Source organism: Xenopus laevis, chromosome 2S, assembly GCF_017654675.1.
Source record: "Xenopus laevis strain J_2021 chromosome 2S, Xenopus_laevis_v10.1, whole genome shotgun sequence".
Classification (NCBI taxonomy): domain Eukaryota; kingdom Metazoa; phylum Chordata; class Amphibia; order Anura; family Pipidae; genus Xenopus; species Xenopus laevis.
In genome coordinates, this window is record NC_054374.1 from 152,054,584 (window position 1) to 152,075,847 (window position 21,264).

General features: G+C 40.0%; 1 protein-coding gene across 1 annotated transcript; it reads right to left on the bottom strand.

The window, feature by feature from the left end:
* Window positions 1-248: 248 nt before the first annotated feature.
* Window positions 249-17,846, bottom strand: kbtbd3.S (kelch repeat and BTB (POZ) domain containing 3 S homeolog). The gene is made up of 3 exons (XM_018250319.2): window positions 17,114-17,846; window positions 11,902-12,132; window positions 249-2,030 (listed from the first exon to the last, which is right to left on the bottom strand). Exons 2-3 carry the CDS (start codon window positions 12,120-12,122, stop codon window positions 428-430), a joined length of 1,824 nt encoding a protein of 607 aa, XP_018105808.1. The 5' UTR covers window positions 12,123-12,132; window positions 17,114-17,846; the 3' UTR covers window positions 249-427.
* Window positions 17,847-21,264: the final 3,418 nt, after the last annotated feature.

Sequence of the window (21,264 nt, forward strand, 5' to 3'; positions counted from 1 at the left end):
GCAAGTTAAATTAGCAAACGTTCAGTATATACAGGTATGGGATCCATTATCCGGAAACCCATTATCCAGAAAGCTCCAAATTACGGAAAGGCTGTCTCCCATAGACTTCATTTTATCCAAATGATCCACATTTTAAATATTATAAAAAAAAAAAACCCAGTATTTTTTACTTGAACCCAACTAAGATATAATTAATCCTTATTGGAAGCAAAACCAGCCTATTGGATTTATTTAATGTCTATATGATTTTCTAGTAGACTTAAGATATAATCTAAATTACGGAAAGATCCATTATCCAGAAAACCCCAGGTCCTGAACATTCTGGATAACAGGTCCCATACCTGTACTATCATTTACAAAAATCTTTTGCAAAAACAAAACGGAAATCTCTGCTAACATGTAAGCATCCATAATACAGTAGACAGGTTTACAAATGGCTTGTTCCCCAGGGGTCCCTATATTTATTGAACTGAATGACTTCACAGTAAAATTCTGTGAGAGCCCGTGGCATTGGAGAAACTTCCTCCCACTCAGATCTGTTGCTATGGTAGACTTGCACCTCGTCCGTGATTTCATCGGGGGCATAATCACCTCCTAATATATAAATTTTATCCTCAATCCCAACAGCCCCTGCATTAAATCCAGCACATTCAAAAGATCCTTCTCCTTTCCAAACAAAAGTTTCTGGACAAAAGCTGTATACTTTGTACGTTGAAAGATCACAGATGTATAATGTATTATTCACCGGTACGGCTTTGATTAATGTTGCATGAAAGAATTGCCCAAACTCTGCCACCACCTCACACCATTGATTTGTCTCAGCATTATAGTTGAAGAAACAATCAAGAGAAGGGTTGAAAGAATCAGTAATTTCAACTTCAGAACCCAGTACGTAGATGACATTTTTGCATGCACTTGCTTCAGGGTAGTATATTCCTCTTGGCAAGGGGCTTACGGATTTCCATTCTTTATCAAGAGGATTATAAGATTCAACATCTAAAAGACTTTTTATGTCTTGTGCTCCTTTAGTCTTTCCACCAATAACAAATAATTGGTTGAGGGCCATAACAGATGTATGCATTGTCCTGGGATTCTTCATGGCAGGGACTAAAGAGGAATTATTACTTGCTGGACAATAGCACCAAGTTTGGTCAGTAGCATCATGATATGGCTCAGCGATATGCAGTCTTATTCCTCTGCAACAATGCCCTTTACAACCCCCAGTTATGAATATTTTCTCCCCATAACTTGATAGGCTGGAGCCTGGTAGATCAGGCAAGTGTATGTGAGGAAGCTCCAACCATTTGTCCATTTTTAAGTTGTAACAAAAAGTGTATTGCTTCACTCCATCTTCAGCAGTTTTGTGAACAAAAATATACTTCTCAGTTGTAGAAAGACGGGCATCTGGAAATAATCCACCAGCATCTTCTACACGTTTTATGGCAGAGGTAATAGTTGATAAGCAGTCTGTGCTTTGTAATAGCTGGTTCTCGGAGATAAGAACCTTTTGCAGTGTAGACTGGGGCAATTGATGCAACCTTACTGTTCTTAATAATCGAGGAAAGAATCTTTCCCTTTCATCCAAACTGTGTTTGGTCCAGGCAAGAACAGCAACCAATGCAGATTCCTCTTCAGGGACATTCAGTAAGTCATCTTCAAGACATTTTTCAAGAACCCCGATATTCAGTTCCAAGAAATCCATTGACTGCGTCAACAAGGAAAAATGCTGCAGAGAAAACTCTAAGGCATGATCAAAAAGCCGTATTGACCCGTAGCTCTCCGATATGGACAACAGCTGCAAACAGTTATTTGTATCAATGATTTTTATTAGGAAATCACTGCATGCTTTGGAAAGTAGTGGCACCTGAAGAAAGGAGGACATTTGGAAGAGCATATCCACGTTCTCATCGCTGATCTCTGCTTTGCCTGTGTAGGCATAATCGAGAAAGGCGGCCACGGCGTTTGACGATAAGTTGCTGATCGTGACACTTCCTCCATCTCGTTCTTTCATATTTACTTCAAACATAGCTCTGTAGGCACACACAAATGGAAGTTACTAAAATCTCATCGTTTCATACATATTAGTTGAATCCATATGAATTTTAGAATCTCTTCCTGACTCCAAAATGGTGATAGCTGAATAAGCAGTTATCCTGTTTATAAATCGGTCTAATGCATATGCCATTAAAACCAGTGCTGTACTTTGGCCCGGTGCACCCTAGGCACTGGACCTCTTTGCACCCGTCACGTATGTGCAGTACTGTCTGCAGATGTGACATTATGACGCAACGTGACGTCACTTCTGCTCCTTCATGCCGGATACCCCCTACCCCTGCTGCCTGAAAATATACGGCCCCAGGGAAAGAGTTTTTTTATTAATTTTATTTACCATATAGGCATTCGAGGGCTGCACCTTTAAAGGAGAAAGAAAGCTCCAAGACAGTTTATTGCCAACAGATTAGCCACAATAGTGCAAGCTAGAACGCTATATTTATTCTGCAGAATGCTTTACCATACCTGAGTAAACAGCTCTAGACACTGTCTGTTTGTTTAGGATAGAAGCTGCCATATAAGCTTGGTGTGACATCACTTACTGCCTGAGTCTCTCCCTGCTCACTTACAGCTCTGAGCTCAGATTACAGCAGGGATGGGAGGAGGGAGGGGGAGAGGAGCAAACTGAGCATGCTCAAGCCCTGCCCTGGAGGTTTATGCTGAAAACAGGAAGTCTGATACAGAAGCCCATGTGTATACAATAAAAGGAAAGAAATGCTGTGTTTCTTTAGACAGAGGACTCAAAGCAGCATTACTTTGAGGGTTTACTGGTGTATTTATATAGACCTTTCTGATAAAGCTTACTTAATTTTAACCTTTCCTTCACCTTTAAAACTGCCACCCTTGGCACAGGACCTTGATTGCCTATATGGTAAATATGCCCCTAAATATGTTATATACAACTCTGATTACAATCACATAAGGGAGTAAATTCCACAACATCCTGACCTTTCAGCCGCCCAGAATGCCAGGTTGTCAAGATCCCCCTGTAAAGGTTGACACATCTTAGGTGGATTTAGTTCTACATAATTTATTATATCAGCAAGAACAGATAAATTGTTTTCTATGCATTTCTTCAGGTATTAATAAACATATTACTAAAAAGTGGGCCCATGACCTAACAGAACTTAATCTGGTACTGGATTAGATGGACTGGGAAAATCGGAGAAAATCAGAAGTACTGTAATGGCCACAGATAAAACAAGTTATCTAAGCACTTGTGTGTATGCTATGCAGCCCTGGAGTCTTGTTAACTTTCATTACAGACATATTAAAGTACCATGATCACTGACAAATTATTTAAACTAAGTCTTCTGGGCTATTACCGTGTGAGCCCTATAACAATGGCTCCTCTATCTTATCTATTGAGGAAAACATTCATGGGGGAGTGTAATACTGTATGTATTGTTATCGCAAAAAAACGTTTGTAAACACCTTTTGCGAAGTTAGCGACCATGTTTATGACCAATTACAGACCTCAATGACATCCTTGCAATGTTTGCGATCAAAAGGCTTTTGTGAACATGCGCAGTGTATGTAATGAAATTTTCAATAATATATCGTTTTTTTTTTAAAAAAAAGTATTTACCGAAACTCCAGAGCAGGTGTAACTGCTAAACTTTGCTTAGTGATAATGAGCGATAAAAGTATTTACCAGCGAATTATTTGACATTGCGAGCAGCAATAAACATTCACAAAATGCCATTTTAAGCAACACGCGATTTTTAATTACATTCCCCTCTAAGCACTTTTAGGGGCTAATTTACTAACAATTGTTTTACTCTGTCACTCTGTAGCTTACCATAGCAACCAGACAACAGACTCGAATATGAATAGAAGAGGGACTGCAGAGAAAGGTAATTGATAAATAATAATAATAATACCATTCTAGCCTCGGGAATAATCTTTAAAAATAATTATCACAAAAAATGAGGTGTTAGTACAACACTTTGGCCAAAATATGTAAGCTCACGTGCAACATCAAGGCCCTTATTGTACTTGAGTCTTACACTAGACATTCTAAAGCTGTTGTTCATTTAAAATCAAGTCCCCCAGCAAACAATGTGGCCAAGTAGTAAGACCATAGTGCACTTACCCTTAACTCAGGAGCTCTAGTAAGAAAGCACTACTGTCATTCAGCCTTTAAAACGATGTCCCTAGGGATGAGATTTCCTGTGAATTTTTGCTAGCGACGCCCACTTCACCCTTTAGTAAATCTGCCCCCTAGAGTTAAGGGTAAGTGCACTTACTACTCAGTTATTTGCGGGGGGACTTGATTTGATAAATGCACTACATACATAGAATGCTAATGGTTAGCGTAGGACTCACATACAATGAGGGGCTTTGACGCGACACGTGAGCTTACATATTTTGGCCAAAGTGTGGTACTAACACCTCATTTTTTGTAATAATTATTGTTAAAGGCAAACTGTGCGCAGGCAACGTTTCTCTTTCTTTTTGTGTAGAAATATTGGCTTTTTATCGTTTATAGCAGCTGGACAACTCCAGAATGTGGTTTACACCGAGGAATAATCTGTTTTCTAATATCTTGGGTAATTTTTATTCATACTGAAGAATAGTCAGGCAAATAAAAAAAGAGATGAAGACCAATTGCAAGTTGTCTCAGGCTACCACTGTCTACATCATATTAAGGGGCAAAGTGGCTAACACTGGCGACTTTTCGCAAGCGTTGCCATCTGCAGTAACATCCCCAATTCACTAATGGGACCTACACTAGCATTCATTTGCACTCTTTCGACAGCCGACTTTTTGCTCTGGCAAACGGACGTTACTCCGTAAATTCACTAAAATGCAGATTTTACTGAACGTTACTTCTTTTGCCAGACTTGCCTTCGCCAGGTCAGACCAGGCGAAGTGCACTGGAGTGCATAGATCTTCCTCATTCTTCTGTTACTTACATCATATTCTGAGTGGAAAATGCATCAAAGTCCAAAAAACGCTGGCGACTTTTCCTTTTTTTGGGTTCCCCCTATACATTTTCTAACATACAGTGGGCTAATGTGTAGGGCATTATAACAACTCTATTGTCTTTATTAAGGTTCCCTGGACTTGTGTTATTAACAGTGGAAATGTAATGTATTCGCTGCAACATGTAATAAAACGTCCATTCAACTTTAAATTTCCCGCCATATGCAAATTAACCTGAGCGCAAGACCTCTAGCCAATTTGCACTAGGCAGAAATGAACGCTAGCGCATCTTCACATTGAATTGCTCGCATTGCCGAAGTAACGGTAGCAAAAAGTCGCCAGCCTTCAGCGGCCAGGACGAAACTCCACATTTTAGTCAATTAGCGCTGTCTGAGCGAGTTTTCTGCTCCTAAAAGTTCATTTTCCATAAAACTGCATTTTTCTCTCTTTTGTGAAAGGAGACATTCTAGAGAAATGAGGTCACCAACTTTATTATACAGAAAATTCATCATCAAGATCATAATCTTTGAAAACAAAAGACAATGCAGATCTTTTATTTAATTTATTTACTACTAATAATTAACCTAATTTAAACAAATAAATCAATTAAAATTACAGACATGATACTCTGATATACCCAAGCATACTGTAAGTAAAACTAGCTTGTACATAGTCGGTGCTGTGTAATGTCATAAAGAGATGGCATGAAGTGAAAGCTTGCTGTATAATATTTTACAAGACTTGACTGAGACAAAGGGGCTACAGAAGCCCATATAAATAGCACATTGCTTAAGCCACCTATAATTTAGAAGCGGAGGACTTTCCTGAAGAACCCTTTAATGGAACAGTAAGTTTCTTTCCTGTTTTCTTGAAACAAATGTTTTCAGAAGTAAATCCAGTTGAGAAAATGGCACAAACTCATTTTAAGGTAAGGAACATGTTCCTAACAATAAAGGAAAACTATACCCCCAAACAATGTAGGGGTCTATAAAATTATATTGTATTAAAACAGCTCAGATGTAAAAATAAATGACAAAGTTCTGTCTTTTGCTTCCGCACTTCTTCCTGTTACAGTTAGAGCTGCAGTATTTCTGGTCAGGTGATCTCTAAGGCAGCACAGAGAATATCATAACATGGGGCTCAGGGGAAAAGGGGCAATATTTACTTAAATATACAGACCAGTTTGGTAAGATTCTTTAATATGAAACTTAGGGGCCCATTTACTTAGCTCGAAGGAAGGAATAGAGGAAAAATAGTTTGAATTTTGAATGGTCGAATATGGCTACTTCGACTTCGAATCAAACTAAAAATCGTTCGACTATTCGATAGTCGAAGTACTGTCTCTTTAAAAAATTATTCGACCCCCTAGTTCACCACCTAAAACCTACTGAGGCCAATGTTAGCCTACGGGGAAGGTCTCCATAGGCTTCCTAACAATTTTCTGATCGAAGAAATATCCTTCGATCGATGGATTAAAATCGTTCGAACGTAGGAATAGCGGTAAATCCTTCGACTTCGATATTCAAAGTATTTTACTTCGAGGGACGAATATCGAGGGTTAAATTAACCCTCGATATTCGACCCTAGGTAAATGTGCCCCTTAACATGATATAAACTATGGGGCAGATTTATTAAGGTTCAAATGGTAAATTTGAATTAGAATTGTCACGTTTTTTTTTTTTTTGGTCAAAACTCACAAATTTGAATTTTAAACCACCAATTTGAATGTGAGATTTATCACACCTCAACCCTGGGAACAGTTCTAATTTGATCACCACCAAAAACCTGCCGTCATTTACAAATCAGTGGCAGAGGTCCGTTGAACCATTTGAAGATGTTAATTGCCTTCCTGACATTTAAGGTTTTTTTTCAGAGGAAAACTCTTGATTTGAATTTTCGGGTCATTCGTATTCGATCGGATATTAGATGTTTTTCATAAATAACCTCCCGTTCGAGTTGTGAGTAAATTGAAATTTTAGAGTTAAAAAAAAATTCACATAACGAAAATCGATCTTTGCCCCTAACTCTTGCTTATAGGGCACTTGTTGGGCAAAAATATTATCCCCAACCAAAGGTGCAGGCTAATAGAGCACTCCGGTTGGGGGTAACTTTTTTTTTTTTTTTTTTTTTTTTAAATAAATTGCCCACTGCCATCTTTAGGACACTCACACTGGGAGGGAGTGTCTGGTACGAGTGGCCATTTCAGTTAGAGCGCATGCGCTTCTGACTTCAAGTGCATGCGCATAATGAGCATTGCTTCAATGGGTTGCTGCAATTGCCATCAAGCCGAGGTATCATTCGGACACAGAAACCACACATGGTTTTAGTACCTGAATGCTCAAGCCTGGACCCGGAGAGGGGGCCAATTTTTTAACATCATCAACATTAAAATTATTACAGGCATGGAACCTGTTATCCAGAATGATCAGGACCTGGGAGTTTCCAGATAATGGATCTTTCAGTAATTGGGATCTTCATATCATGTCTACTAGAAAATCATGTAAACATTCAGGGGCAGATTTATCAATTCGATGTTCGAGCTATTTTTATTGTACTTCGACTATTGAATAGTCCAAAATTCGATTTGAAAAAAATTTGACTATTCGAATATCAAAATTTATCATGTACTAGCTCTTTAAAACGAACCATTCCCATCGAAAAACCTGACAAATTGCTGTTTTAGCCTATGGGGGACCTCCTAGAACCTACTTTGAGTCATTTGGTGGACTTTGAAGAATGGAAGTTTTTTGGGGCAAATCCTTTGATTCGAATTCGATTGAATGCGGTAAAACTTTGATTCGAATATAGCCTATTTACCGAATTTATTTTTTTAATAAATTCCAATTGGTCTTTTTTTATTCGAATTTCGAGTTGATGGGAGTTTAAAAAAACTCCCATCACCTGGAAATTCGACCTTTGATAAATCTTCCCCTCAATAAACTCAAGGGCTGATTTTGCTTCCAATAAGGATTAATTATATCTTAGTTGGGATCAAGTACAAGCGACTTTTTTTTATTATTATTACAGAGAAAAAGGAAATCATTTTTTAAAAACTGAGTTATTTAATTATAATGGAGTCAATGGGAGATGGTATTTCCATAATTCAGAGCTTTCTGGATAATGGGTCTCATGCCTGTATTATTAAATACATTGTTTTCAGGTTTTATTTTTAATGTATTTTTAAAAATAGAATCCCTTTAATGTCAGCGGTACAAATCTGACTGTAATATTGAAATTGTATCTGGGGCATTGCTTAAAACTGAATTCCAGGATTAACGTAAGACAAGTCAGGAGCAAAGTGACTGTGGAGCCAGTGTATATACATTTTAAATGTTCATTTTTTTCTCAGCAGCTTGAATTGGCGCAATATGGAGCTGTGCCAATGAAAGGAAAATGGTATCATTGTGTAATATAGAAGTTAGCATTACTCTTGTCTTGCTTTTTAATGCTTAGCATATTTTAAAAGGCTACACTGGGAATAATTTGCTCTTTTACCTCTTGACTGAGTAACCTCAGTTTCAATAAGTGATTAGTAAAATTCTTTTTTATGTCCAGTCTGCAGCAAAAATAAATCATAGTTTGTTACTGCACAGCCCTGAATGTACACAAACAGGCTCTTTGTAGAATGGAAAAATGATTCCTTGCAGCTGCTAGGATTGGGTATAGCTGGTCAGAGGTGAGACAGAGACTCGCAGTCTTGGTCACTCACAGAGTGAATCACAGAACCTTCCATCAGAGTCCGAGTCTGCTGGCACCCACTGCACTGATTTGTATTGAGCCTAATGAAGATAGATAGCTTCCAGTATGTCCCAAATGCCACAAGGCTCGCTTATTAATACTGCACACCCGCAAATTTACTAAAGGGCAAAGTGACCGTCCCTAGCAAATAATTCATCAAAAACGACAATCCGCAGGGACATTGCAAATTTACTAACAGGTGTCGGCCATAGAGGACAATTAGTTACAAAAGAGCTCAGCGCTAACTATGTTTCTAACGAATTTTCGCTCAGATGAACGATCGTTACTCCGCAAATTCTCCACTACGTTACCAATTTTGCCAATTAAGAGTCTGCTTCGCCAGGTTATAAGATGAAGCTACATCCTCCTCAATCTTATGTCAGTGACATCATATCCTTTATGCTGAAAAGTAGGGATGCACCGAATCCACTATTTGGGATTCATCGGAATCCTTGGTGAAAGATTCGGCCGAATACCGAACCAGATCCTAATTAGCATATGCAAATTAGGGGCAGGAGAGGAAAAAGTGGAACACATTCTTCTTCTGTGACGAAAAGTCATGTGATTTCCCTACCCGCCCCTAATTTACAAATGCAAATTAGGATTCAGATTCGGTTCGGCCAGGCACAAGGATTCTGCTGAAAAAGGCCGAATCCTGTACCAAATCCTGGACTCGGTGCATCCCTACTGAAAAGTCATAAAAAAAAAAATGGAATTATGTTTAAAAGTTTTTTTTAGACATTTGATAGGCATGCAACATTTATTTTAGGGTGGGCTCATGTCTAGGATATTAAGAGGATCCTGTGTCTTTATTTTGCTTCCTTGGGAATTTTTAATAATAATAAATGGCCACGTCAAGCATTTGCACCAACATCTCTAATAAAGTCATATATATGACCTATATGTACCCGTCCTATTCAAATTGACCTAAGTGTAAGTGTCTTAATAAAGTTTCACTAGGCAGAAATTGACGCTAGCGAAAGTTCGCTATGAAATGCTTGCGTTGATTAATTTTTGCTGGCGACACTTTCTGCCGCGACGTAACTTTGCATTTTGACGAATAAGCTTATGAGCTGCGAATTAACGTCTGGCGAAGTGTGGCGAAGCCTTCCAAGGCAAAAATTTCCAAAGGGTCAGATTTACAAAATATTGAACTGGGAAATAATAAAGGGATTCCCAGTAATTTGATATTTTTGAGGTTTATTAACAACTATGGGCATAATTTACAACCACAAGTGCAATGAGCTAAGTGCAATTTTGAGTACAATAGTCGTTTTTTCCCCACAAAGCAGGATTTTCCCCAGAATTCCAGTATTATAGTGATCACCAGGGGGAGATTGCGGCCTGTATGTTAAAATTAGGGCAACTCTGTTTGCACTAAGATGTGACTGCACTGAAGTTTGGTTATCCTCATTAGGTATAGGATATGTTATCCAGAAACTCGTTATACAGAAAGATCTGGATTACGGAAAGGGCGTCTCCCATAGACTCCAGCTTTTTAAAAATGATTTATTTTTTCACTGTAATAATAAAACAGTAGCTTGTACTTGATCCCAACTAATCCTTATAGGAAGCAGGACCAGCCTATTGGGTTTATTTAATGTTTACATGCTTTCCGTTAGACTTAAGGTATGAAGATCCAAAATTACAGAAAGATCCATTATCCAGAAAACCCCAGGTCCCGAGCATTCTGGATAACAGGTCTCATACCTGTACTGGCATTTGGTGTGTCCTAAACACAGTGAGCCATCTTTATTTATATATTCGTACCCAACCCCAACAGGATGATGTAGGGGCACATGTTTAAATAGAGATTGCAGAAGGTGGGGCATAATGATGTTTTGAGGAGGGTGGAGTTCATCCCACACCCAACCGTGACCCATCAAAAATGTGCGACAGCCCCACCGGCCTTTGGTTGAACCCAGCCTGCAGATCATTAATGTGTGCACCCTAATCTTTTAATAGAACTGAAATGATTAATGTGCCTGCTGGTTTGGCGATTCATATTGGGAAATAGTTATGCTGTTTGCTGCCTGCCCTGTTCTCCATCCTGAACCTGATTGATTGAGCTTCCTAGCCCCCTAAAGAAATGGCAGTTATGAAAATCCTGACAGCACGATGCTACTGGACCACTTATCCCCAAAAAGTAAGGATGGCTGTTGAAGTGGACAACTTGTACCTTTTAATCCTACCCCCCGTCACTGAGTTTGAAACCTTCATGTGCCCCAGCATTCTTTTCCTTATTCTTGAAGGACCAGTAACACCAAGGGATTCCAAGGCATTTAAATAAGAGATAATACCAGTCTATAAATGTGTCATGTAGGTCATGATCAGTGTTGGACTGGGGGTGGAGGACCCACTGGGGCTCCTACCTCAGGGGCCCTCACACCCCAAGGGCACCCTGCCCCATGTGTGAAGTTTTCTACAAAGAATTCCCGATGCTGCAACACCCATGCTTACCTTTACGTCAGTTGTTTAGGTGACTAAATTTCCCTCTCTCCAACAAAGACCAGGTCTTCTTCAAGACTCAGCCATTGTTACATTCCACATAATGCTCTCATACATACACACAAGCCCAGGGCTACCATCAGGGGGGCACAAGTGTACCGGAGGGGGGCCCAGCTGTGCTGCAGTTTTTTAAATAACCGGGCCCCCCTTGGCACCGCCGAAAATGTGCTGCCTCTTTGAAATTCCTGAACCGCTGAAAAGCCGAAGTCCCGAAAAGACCTGAAGTCTCAGAAAGAGCCGAACTTAAAGTCCTGAAGCCTCGAGTTCAGTTCAACTGAACAATGTGGCCCCTGCCACCAATGTTTTTTTTTTTTTTTTTAAATATTCTCTGGGGCCCCAATTTTTTTTTTAACTTGTAAGAGGGGACCTGGTACCAACATTTTTTTTTTTTAAACTTATGGGGGGCCCTGACCATCAATGATTTAAAAAAAAAAAAAATTATGTGGGGCCCTGGCGCCACAGTTTTTTTAAACTTATAGGGGGCCCTGACCATCAATTGTTTTTTATAACTTGTGTGTGGGGGGGTTTACCATTTTTAGCGCTGATGTCTGTGTGGTCTTTTAACTGTGGCTGGGGTGGGCAGGGCCCAGGGGGCCCCAAAAATTTTGTTGTACAGGGCCCTGCACAAGCCCACACACAATTGGTGAATAATAACTAGCACAGAGGTAGACATACCTGAAGAAGTCGCTGCTCGCTGCCAGAACACATCGATGGCAAGGCATAACCTGGTCCTTCACTATTATGTTAAAATCAAAGAATGCTTTCTGGTCTCTGAAGTTCTGCAGAACACTTAAAATCTGCTGCCCATGACATTCTGACACAATAGAAATTTTCTTTTGAACATAAGGGAATCCGTTGCACACTCCCCTACCGAATGAATCTCGTGGGTAATCCATAGCGTTTCACCTAAAAATATGAAAGAAGACAACACAGTGTTTTTCCATTTTCATCCACAAAGAAGAAATTCTGATTTTAAGGTAATCATTTAAAGAGCAACACTGGTTAATCCTTTTAAAGCCTATTCTCCTGAAAACTGTTATCCAAAAAAATGCAAATAACGGTTAGGTCATCTCCCATAGACTCCATTTTCATGAAATAATTCTAGTTTTTAAAAATCATTCCCTTTCCTGTAATAAGAAGAAGGTGCCTTGTACTTGATAGAATTAATCCTTTGGATTAAGAAGGGATTTTACAGAAATCATTGGTAAGGTAAACTCTTAAATGGTAGTAAAAAGCATGTTCCACATTTACCAAGTCTAGAAGAATAACCACACGCACTTCATGGAGTGAATAGTGGTCATCTGCTGCCTCCCCCCCCCCGTATATGGAGATTCCTTTATTAAGGAATAGAAAATGTTTAAAACCAGTTTTAACAATATTGCAGAGGTCATTGTTACCTTATATGCCTTCTGTGTCCCCAATAATCCCTTTTCCAAATCCCAGACATAACGGAGTACTCTGTATTAGTCAACACCCACTTGTTGCTTCTAATTCTTTAAACTAAACCATCACATAGAAAGGGGCTCCAGCTGTTGCGTGGGAATAAGGATGAGTGGGCAATAGTTGAAGCCCTCTATTTATTATCTAAAGAAACAGTGTATACAATGCTATATTAAAAATCCAAATTCAGCTATGCTCAGTACTGGAACCCGTCATTTTTTCGACTATAATATATCCCTATTCTCTTCATTCCTTTCTTTATGGTGCCTCAGCCATTATTCCATTCCTCCTTTTCTTGCTCTTTTCAATCTGTTTTCTCCTCCTGTTCTGAATTCCTTCATACTGACTTATGTCCACATATTTTTGATGTACAACTTCTGTGGATCTTTGGCTGATACTGATACCCATTGAAATCATTAAAGGGAAAATACAGAGCCGGGCATCACTGGCTGGAAGTTGGTCGCTCATGCACATGCACGAACTACCGCTGGCACTCATGCGCAATTAGTGGACGGAGAGCGAGGGGAAAATGCGTGGCACCCCTCCAGCTTTGCACCCTAGGCACGTGACTACTCCTACCCCTAGTTTCGGCCCTGGGAAAATATACCGGACTTTTTGACATAAGCTCATTTAGCCGGGCTTATGTAGAAAAGGTGCATAAATACTATCTGAACTTCCAGTAATAAATATAAATAAAACCATTTCCCAACCTTCCATTGTAAAGTGATGGTTTGTTGGATGTGGATTCCCTTTATGTTCCATAGTGGCTGGTGAACAGATTCTCTGTAAAGAAGAGGGACTCTAAGGGGGTTACTAAAATCTGAATTTATCTCATATTTTATTTAAAAAAACCAAACTCCCACGCTTGATGTGATCTTATTTATTAATAAAATGGCCCTAATTAATCAGATTGTGGAAAAACGATAAAATTGAGCAAAAATCTGAATTTTTCAGACTCGATTTTTTGAGTTTCTTCCCAAAAACCCTGATAGGGTAAGATTTTTGGTCTAAACCCTCTGAAGAACCTAATAACTTCAATTTGGGTGCCTCTTCCCTTGAGTTATACAGGACCTTGACAGGTCTGAGATGGCGGATTTTGGATTCAGGCTTTTTGGAGCATCGGGGTATAATAAATCAAACATTTGAGGTTTCTTTCCACTTAACATTTTAGTTTTCTATAAAAAAAAAAAAAATAGAATTTTTGAGATTTCAGCATTCGGACTTTAATAAATAACCCCCTAAGTAATGAAGGGTCTAGAATACACTATGAGCCTAAGATGGTGGGGACAAGGTCCCAGAGAACACATGTATGTATGTATGTATGTATGTATGTATGTATGTATGTATGTATGTATGTATGTATATATATACATATATATAGTTCAAACTTGTTTATGCTCTTTTCTATATAAGCCCAAATAAATGTCAAAAAGAGAGGGTATATTTTCTCCTATCTATAAGTGGATAGAGAGGAAGGTGTGGGTCTCCAGTGTATATTTTAGCTTTATTGTATACATTGCTCCTACTGCAGATAATGTAGCACTGTGTCTGACTAGCCTTAAGGCTATTTTAGATGCATACCCACAGTAAACTACAAGCTGTTTGGAACAGAGAATCCGTTTCCTGAAACAGAACACGTATTTATCCTGACTGCTTTTTCTAGCAGAACTTGGCACTGCGGGCGCGAGAATCTCACTGTCCCATTTTATCTGTGTCCGGCTGGAGTTGTGGCTTCCAGGGCAATAATCTGCCAGGTGTAAAAATACCAAAGGGATGGAATCATTCTGGATCTTTGCAAGGACAATACGTGGTCAAGGCTCATTGAGGCTTTAAGGGCAGTATCAGTATCAGGTGTTTCACTTTCTAATTCTTTTGGCTATTTTACCTTAGAATCTGATACATTTTCTAATGAATGTTGCCTATGAGTAAGGACCTCCTATATTGTGGGCCAAAAGCTACATTATTGGTGCACATCTTGAGTTGGTAACCAGTAGATCACAGTAGACCAGCATTGTCTACAAAAAGATGCATTTGATTACCCTTCTGCAGGGTTGGACTGGGTATAGCACTCTGCACCATGCCCTGATCCTATCTGCGTGATGCACTCATAAAATGGAGCCGTCAGTAGTGCACAGAAGCATACAGAAGGGTGGGAGATAGGCAACATATGGTCATCTCCAAAAACATCCCTGGTTTGTTCTGGGGGATGCAAGGCACTGGGCAGACCTGCACTTATATTCTGCCTCTGGCAAGTAAGTGCAAGTGCTCTCTTGGCCCTACACAAGGAGCAAAGTTCAGATACACTAGCAAAAAGGCTTGGTCTGATTTTGCATCCCTTAAAGGGGTTGTTCACCTTTAAATTAACTTTTAGTATGATGCAGGAAGTGAGACAGTTTGCAATTGGTTTTCATTATTTATTATTTGTGGTCTTTGAGTTATTTAGCTTTTTATTCAGCAGCTCTCCAGTTTGCAGTTTCAGCAATCTGGTTGCTAGAGTCCAAATTAACCTAGCAACCATGCATTGATTTGAATAAGAGACTGGAATATGAATAGGAGAGGCCTGGATAGAAAGATTAGATGAGTAATAAAAATTAGCAATAACAATACATTTGTAGCCTTACAGAGCATTTCGATTTTTAGATGGGGTCAGTGACCCCCATTTGAAAGCTCAAAGGGTTAGACGAAGGCATATCATTAAAACTATAAAAAATAAACAATAAAGACCAATTGAAAAGTTGCTTAGAACTGGCCATTCTAAAACATATTAAAAGTTAATTTAAAGTTAAACCACCCCTTTAACAATCCTGCACTTGCACATACCCCTTAGGGCAGGACTCCATGGGCGATTTTGGAACGATCCAACACACTGCGCAAAAATGCAGGTGTCGAATGCGACGGAAATAAGGTAAGATATGGAAATGTCGCAGCGTTGATCCAACGCGACACGACTGTCGGCACTGAATCTGCATCCGACAGTCATGTTGTGCCGGATCAATGCTGTGAAACCATCCAACAATGCTATTACTTACCTTATTTCTGTCGCATCCGACTTGACGCCTGCGTTTTTGCGCAGCCCGTCGGATATCACCGAAATCGCCCGTGAAGTCGTCCCCCTATAAACAAAGGCTTATAAATTTATAGTTGGTGTAGTGCAATGAATTTAGGAGTCTGCTTAGGAGCCTAGATACAGGTATGGCAGTCATTATCCAGAAACCTCAGATCCAGAAAGTTCTAAATTACGGGTAGGCAATCTCCCGTAGACTCCATTTTAATCAAATTATTTACATTTTTAACAAGGATTTCCTTTTTCTCTGTAATAATAAAAAAGTACCTTGTACTTCATCCCAGCAAAGATATAATGAATCCTTATTGGAGGCAAAACCAGCTTTTTGGTCTGTTTAATGCTTAGATTATTATTCAGTAGAGGTATGTAGATTCAAATTACAGAAATACCCATTATCCGAAAAACCCCATGTCCCAAGTATGCTGGATAACAGGTCCTGTACCTGAACTAAAGTGAAACATCTGAATATAGACCCCATAGAAAAACTGCAGGACAGTGCGTATATTAGAGAGAGAATATGGCAGGGGTTTTAAACGTGGAATATTTTAGCTTAAGCAGGCAAGAATCTGTAGGGGTAGGGGCCGTAATTGTAGGATAGTACATATAGTAAAGCAAGATTGCAAATGAAATATAATTGCTGGCTTTTGTGTATAGCATATCATGAAGGTGTCAGGAGAAGCAGCTGTAGATGTGGGACATGAGTATATGTATAATAAGGCAAGATTGTATAAGGTGTAAATGCTGTAACTTTGTCAATAGCAAAGACATGATGGTGGCAGTATGATCTTATACCAGTGTCACCCAACCACAGCCTTTAGGTGTTCTTAAACTACAGCTCCTAGCAGTGGTGTAACTAGATATTACTGGGCCCCACAGCAAATTATTTTTCAGGCTCCCAAAATGTCTAGAGATTGACCTGTTTTAACCAATATTTAATGAAATCGTACAAGAGTTAGGGCCTCATGGGGCCCCTATACCTCTTGGGCCCCGCTGCAGCCATAGTATCTCTGTAGTTATGCCCCTGGCTCCTAGCATCCCAATGATAGCCGGAAGTTGCTAAAAGAATGCTGGGAGTTGTAGTACAGCTGTGTCCCAAACTGAGAATGTTATCCTGCAGCTCCCACTATACTAAAAACTCTTTGTGGATGCTGGGAGTCGTACCGCTCCAACATCTAGGGGGCCGCATATTATATTTGTAAGGCTTTAACCTCAGCCAATATATTTAAATAATAAATCCTGCCCTACCAACTGCATATTCACTGCTGTCAGCCCTTCCCCAGACCACACAATGCTGATTAAGTACTCAATCTCTAACCCATCTGGCCTCTCTGCCTGGCACGACACTATAAAAGCTAATTACCCACATCTCTGTGTGTGTGTTACCTGCAATGATCGTCTGCAGATGAAATGTTCTCTGCTCACACTACTCCCAGCAGGCAGTCTGCACTTCCCCCTCGGCAGACGCAGGGATGAGGATGGCTTGGCTGAACACTGCTACACCTGAAAAATTTAACAGAGAAAAAGCAAATAGCTGACATTGTAACAGAGGGATCATCCATCCAGGAGCCAATGAGGATGTGCAGTTAAGCAGCTGCTGAAGCCTTGAGCTTTTGTATCAGCGTTTCTATTGGTGTTTGGCTTACTCTCGACTCTGATAGCAATTAGCAGGCAGAATTAGAGAGAGCAGAGCAGAAAATTATATGTGCTCCTTAGACACTTAATGGGATAAAGTCCTCTGCAGGGATTGGCTGTAGCTGTGCTTTTAGTTACTATGGCAGCGCTTTATAATTTAATAAGAATGAATAACGTATGGAGGAATTGTAGGGCTAAATGATACTGTCAACGTGACTTGTGTCAGTAGGAGAGGTGGAGTAATCTTAGAAAATAATATAAATGCCATATTTTGGATAGGGGAACAAATGTTAGAGCTAGGGCAATATAACAAGGTACAGGAAATTGTTCCAAAATTAATTGACACTACTTTGAAAATAACTGAAACGTTTTAAACTGCACACATTCTAGGGATGCACAAATCCACTATTTTGGGATTCGGACAAATTTCAAAACCTTTGTGAATCTTTGTGAACCCAAATACTAAACGGAATATAAACCCTAACCTGCATACTCAAAATAAGGATAGAATGGGCTGTGGAAGCTGCAGCATGCAAAAGTCATGTGATTTTAAGGATATGGATTTGGCAAGGTATTTGGATGAGGCTGAATCCTGTTGAAAAAGGCTGAATCCTGAACCAAATCCCGCAGTTGCTGCATCTCTCACCAGGTGTTCCTGTGGACACAGGGTTTAGCAGAAGCCTCTACTACTGCCTACCAATGGAAGACAATAGGTACAGAAGCAGTTTTTTTAATTGAAGCCCAAGCAAAAAATTCTTCAATTTCATCCAAAGTACAAAGAAATTACACAGAGCACTTTAAGAGTGCAGTGAACCCCTCTCAAAAGAGAGGCGAGAGAGTCCCAAACACCTCCACCCTCCTTCACCCAGCCACAAGACCCACATTGAGATAGTGTCTACAGACTCCCCTATGGACACCTAAGCTAGGGGGAGCTACTTTGTCCCCAATCCTCCTGGCCAAAAGGCCTACAGATGGCAAGGATCTTCAGACCCCTTTCACCCCAAGGCTAGGTGGGTTTCATTATCCAATAATCCTCAAGCCACAAGGCTTACAAGGGTGGTTAGAATCAAGTGGACCTCCGGGGTAGTCCCATCGTCTTTTGCATCCATGACGGGGCCAGGTTCAGGGGAAAAGGAGCCTAATGGCCACACATCCTCTCCTTAGATCCATGCTGGGACCATCATGCGTCATTGCACCAAAAGTGAAAAGAAAACACATAAAAAAGTGAATAGTGAATACAGTGGAAGTGAAATAAAAAGATAAATAAATAAGGTACTACAGGGCTCATTAATTAATGCCGGGAGCAACATTATGTGCACCAGAGATGTGCATGGGTCTATAGTGGCAGCCCAAATACAGGGGACAATGTAGAGCAAATCACCGGCTTTTCCACCAGCACTGCTGTAAGAGGGAGTCTTCATGCGGACTAGGGCACACTTTTAAAGATCTGCTCATCTAGCAAGGTCACTCAGTGAGCGATAGTAATGTGTGGGTCAGTAAAAAATAAACCAGAACCCAACTCGGCACAGCAATACTATTTATAGACCTCCAACTTGGTGGTGGGGCAGGGCAGGGGCGTGCCTATATATATATAAAGCCTTCGGTGGCAGAAGCTGACACAGTATGGCCATGTGCGTGCAGGGTGAGTGGAAGGACGAGCTCAACCCTAAACTGCCCATGACATGGCAAACTGTGTGGAAGATGCTCAGACCTGCGGGTTTCAGGCCGGCCCGCACATCACTAGTGAGTGGGTCTTTGCCTGATGTGGCACCCATGTGCTGGACCAATTTGTCAAGATAAATGCTACCACTTTGCAGAGTGATTTGTCTACGTTGGGAAACGGGGCAGAAAACTGGAAAATTAGGTTTAATGTTGATAAATGTAAGGTTATGCACTAAAAATAATATAAATGCAAGTTATACACTAAATGGCAGTGTGTTGGGAGTTTCCTCAAATTAGAAGGATCTAAGGGTTTTTGAAGATAACAAGTTGTCTAATTCTGGGAAGTGTCATTCTGTGGCTACTAAAGCAAATAAAGTTCTGTCTTGCATAAAAAAAGGGCATTAACTCAAGGGATGAAAACATCATTTTGCCTCTTTATAGGTCCCTGGTGAGGCCTCATCTGGAGTATGCAGTGCAGTTTTGGACTCCAGTCTTTAAGAGGGATATAAATGAGCTGGAGAGAGTGCAGAGACTAAGTGCAACTAAACTGGTTAGAGGGATGGAAGACTATGAGGGTAGACTGTCAAGGTTGGGGTTGTTTTCTCTGGAAAAAGGTGCTCGAGAGGGGACATAATTACACTTTACAAGTACATTAGGACATTTTAGACAAATAGCAGGGGACCTTTTTACCCATAAAGAGGATCACCGTACCAGAGGCCTCCCCTTCAGACTAGAAGAAAAGAACTTTCATTTGAAGCAACGTAGGGGGTTCTTCACAGTCAGGACAGTGAGGTTGTGGAATGCACTGCCGGGTGATGTTGTGATGCTGATTCAGTTAATGACTATAAGAGGGACTTGGATGATTTCTTGGATAGACATAATATCAAAGGCTATTGTGATGCTAAACTCTATAGTTAGTATAGATATGGGTATATATAATTTAAGTGGAAGTAGGGAGGGGTGTGTGTATGGATGCTGGGTTTTCATTTGGAGGGGTTGAACTTGATGGATTTTGTCTTTTTTCAACCCGATTTAACTATGTAACTATGATACAACATCAAGGATTGGATCATTATGTGATGCAGACCTGTCAGGAGAGAACTGCATCAACAGGACGATGTGGTGCCCTGCCCTATCAGAAAAATCGTTCTTTGTGAAGATATCGGTGGGGCAGGCCCCATGCCTGGGCTAAAAAGCTGCCAACTTGCTCTGGAGTGGGCAAATTGGTGACTTATATATCCCCATGTATGGAGAGCTTCACCAGATCATCTGTTGATTGGAGTTCACCTACAATATGTTGGTCTTCGATTAGAATACTATTGGGCATCAGCGCATACATTTAATCGCTGTTAACATTTGAACATTCAAACATATTGCTAATACACTGGGAGATACAGGTATTGTACTTGTTATCCAGAAACCCATTATCCAGAAAGCTACGAATAATGGGAGGGTCATCTCCCATAGACTCTTTGAAATATAAAGACTTAAGGTTTGGAGATCAAAATTACAGAAAGATCCGTTATCTGGAAACCCCTAAGTCCCGTGCATTTTGGATAACCATTTAATTCTTCAATGGATTAGACATCTTATTTACTTTGACTAGTACAAGGCTGATCCAGAGACTGGCTCAGTAGCATAAGTAGAATTTACGGGCCCTACAGCAAACTAAATCCCCTTCTCAAAGGTAATCTGTTTCACAAGCAAATACTGTAATGACCTATGTAATTTCACCATATTAACCTGCAGGGTCTGACTGGGCCAAACGAGACCCGTACCCTTCTGACCGCAAGGTCCTGCACTTCCCTCTCTCGCACCCTCCTCTGGCCCCGATCGAGAGAACAGGTACGCGCAGGGGGCAAGTACAAGGATAATAAGCACATTGTACATTTTCTGTAGTAATTCTTTTGGCATGTTTTATGCCCATCATCCATTTTATTTGGTGATTATACTGGCATGTCTGGAGTTCATATGCTAATTATAATCTGGCACCTCTGGGTGTATTTTGATAAAGTGGGCATGGTATTTAGGGGCAAACTTTTTGCTCTGCAGGTATTGTTGTCCCTCATTCTATTTTCCAATTCCAATGTTTAATTTTATTTATTTTCTATTGTATTATTGATTTTTATTAAGATATTATTAATTTTTATTAAGAACAACTGCGCATGCGCCAAAATAATTTTTTGAGAAATTTTCATGATTTACGGCACATGCGCATTTGTTCGGGACCGGAAAATTAA

Coding starts and splice junctions, on each gene's coding strand:
- kbtbd3.S (XM_018250319.2), bottom strand. CDS start 12,122: ATGGATTACCCACGAGATTCATTCGGTAGGGGAGTGTGCAACGGATTC. Junction 2,031..11,901: donor GCGAGCAGCGACTTCTTCAG/GTATGTCTACCT, acceptor GTGTGCCTACAG/AGCTATGTTTGAAGTAAATA.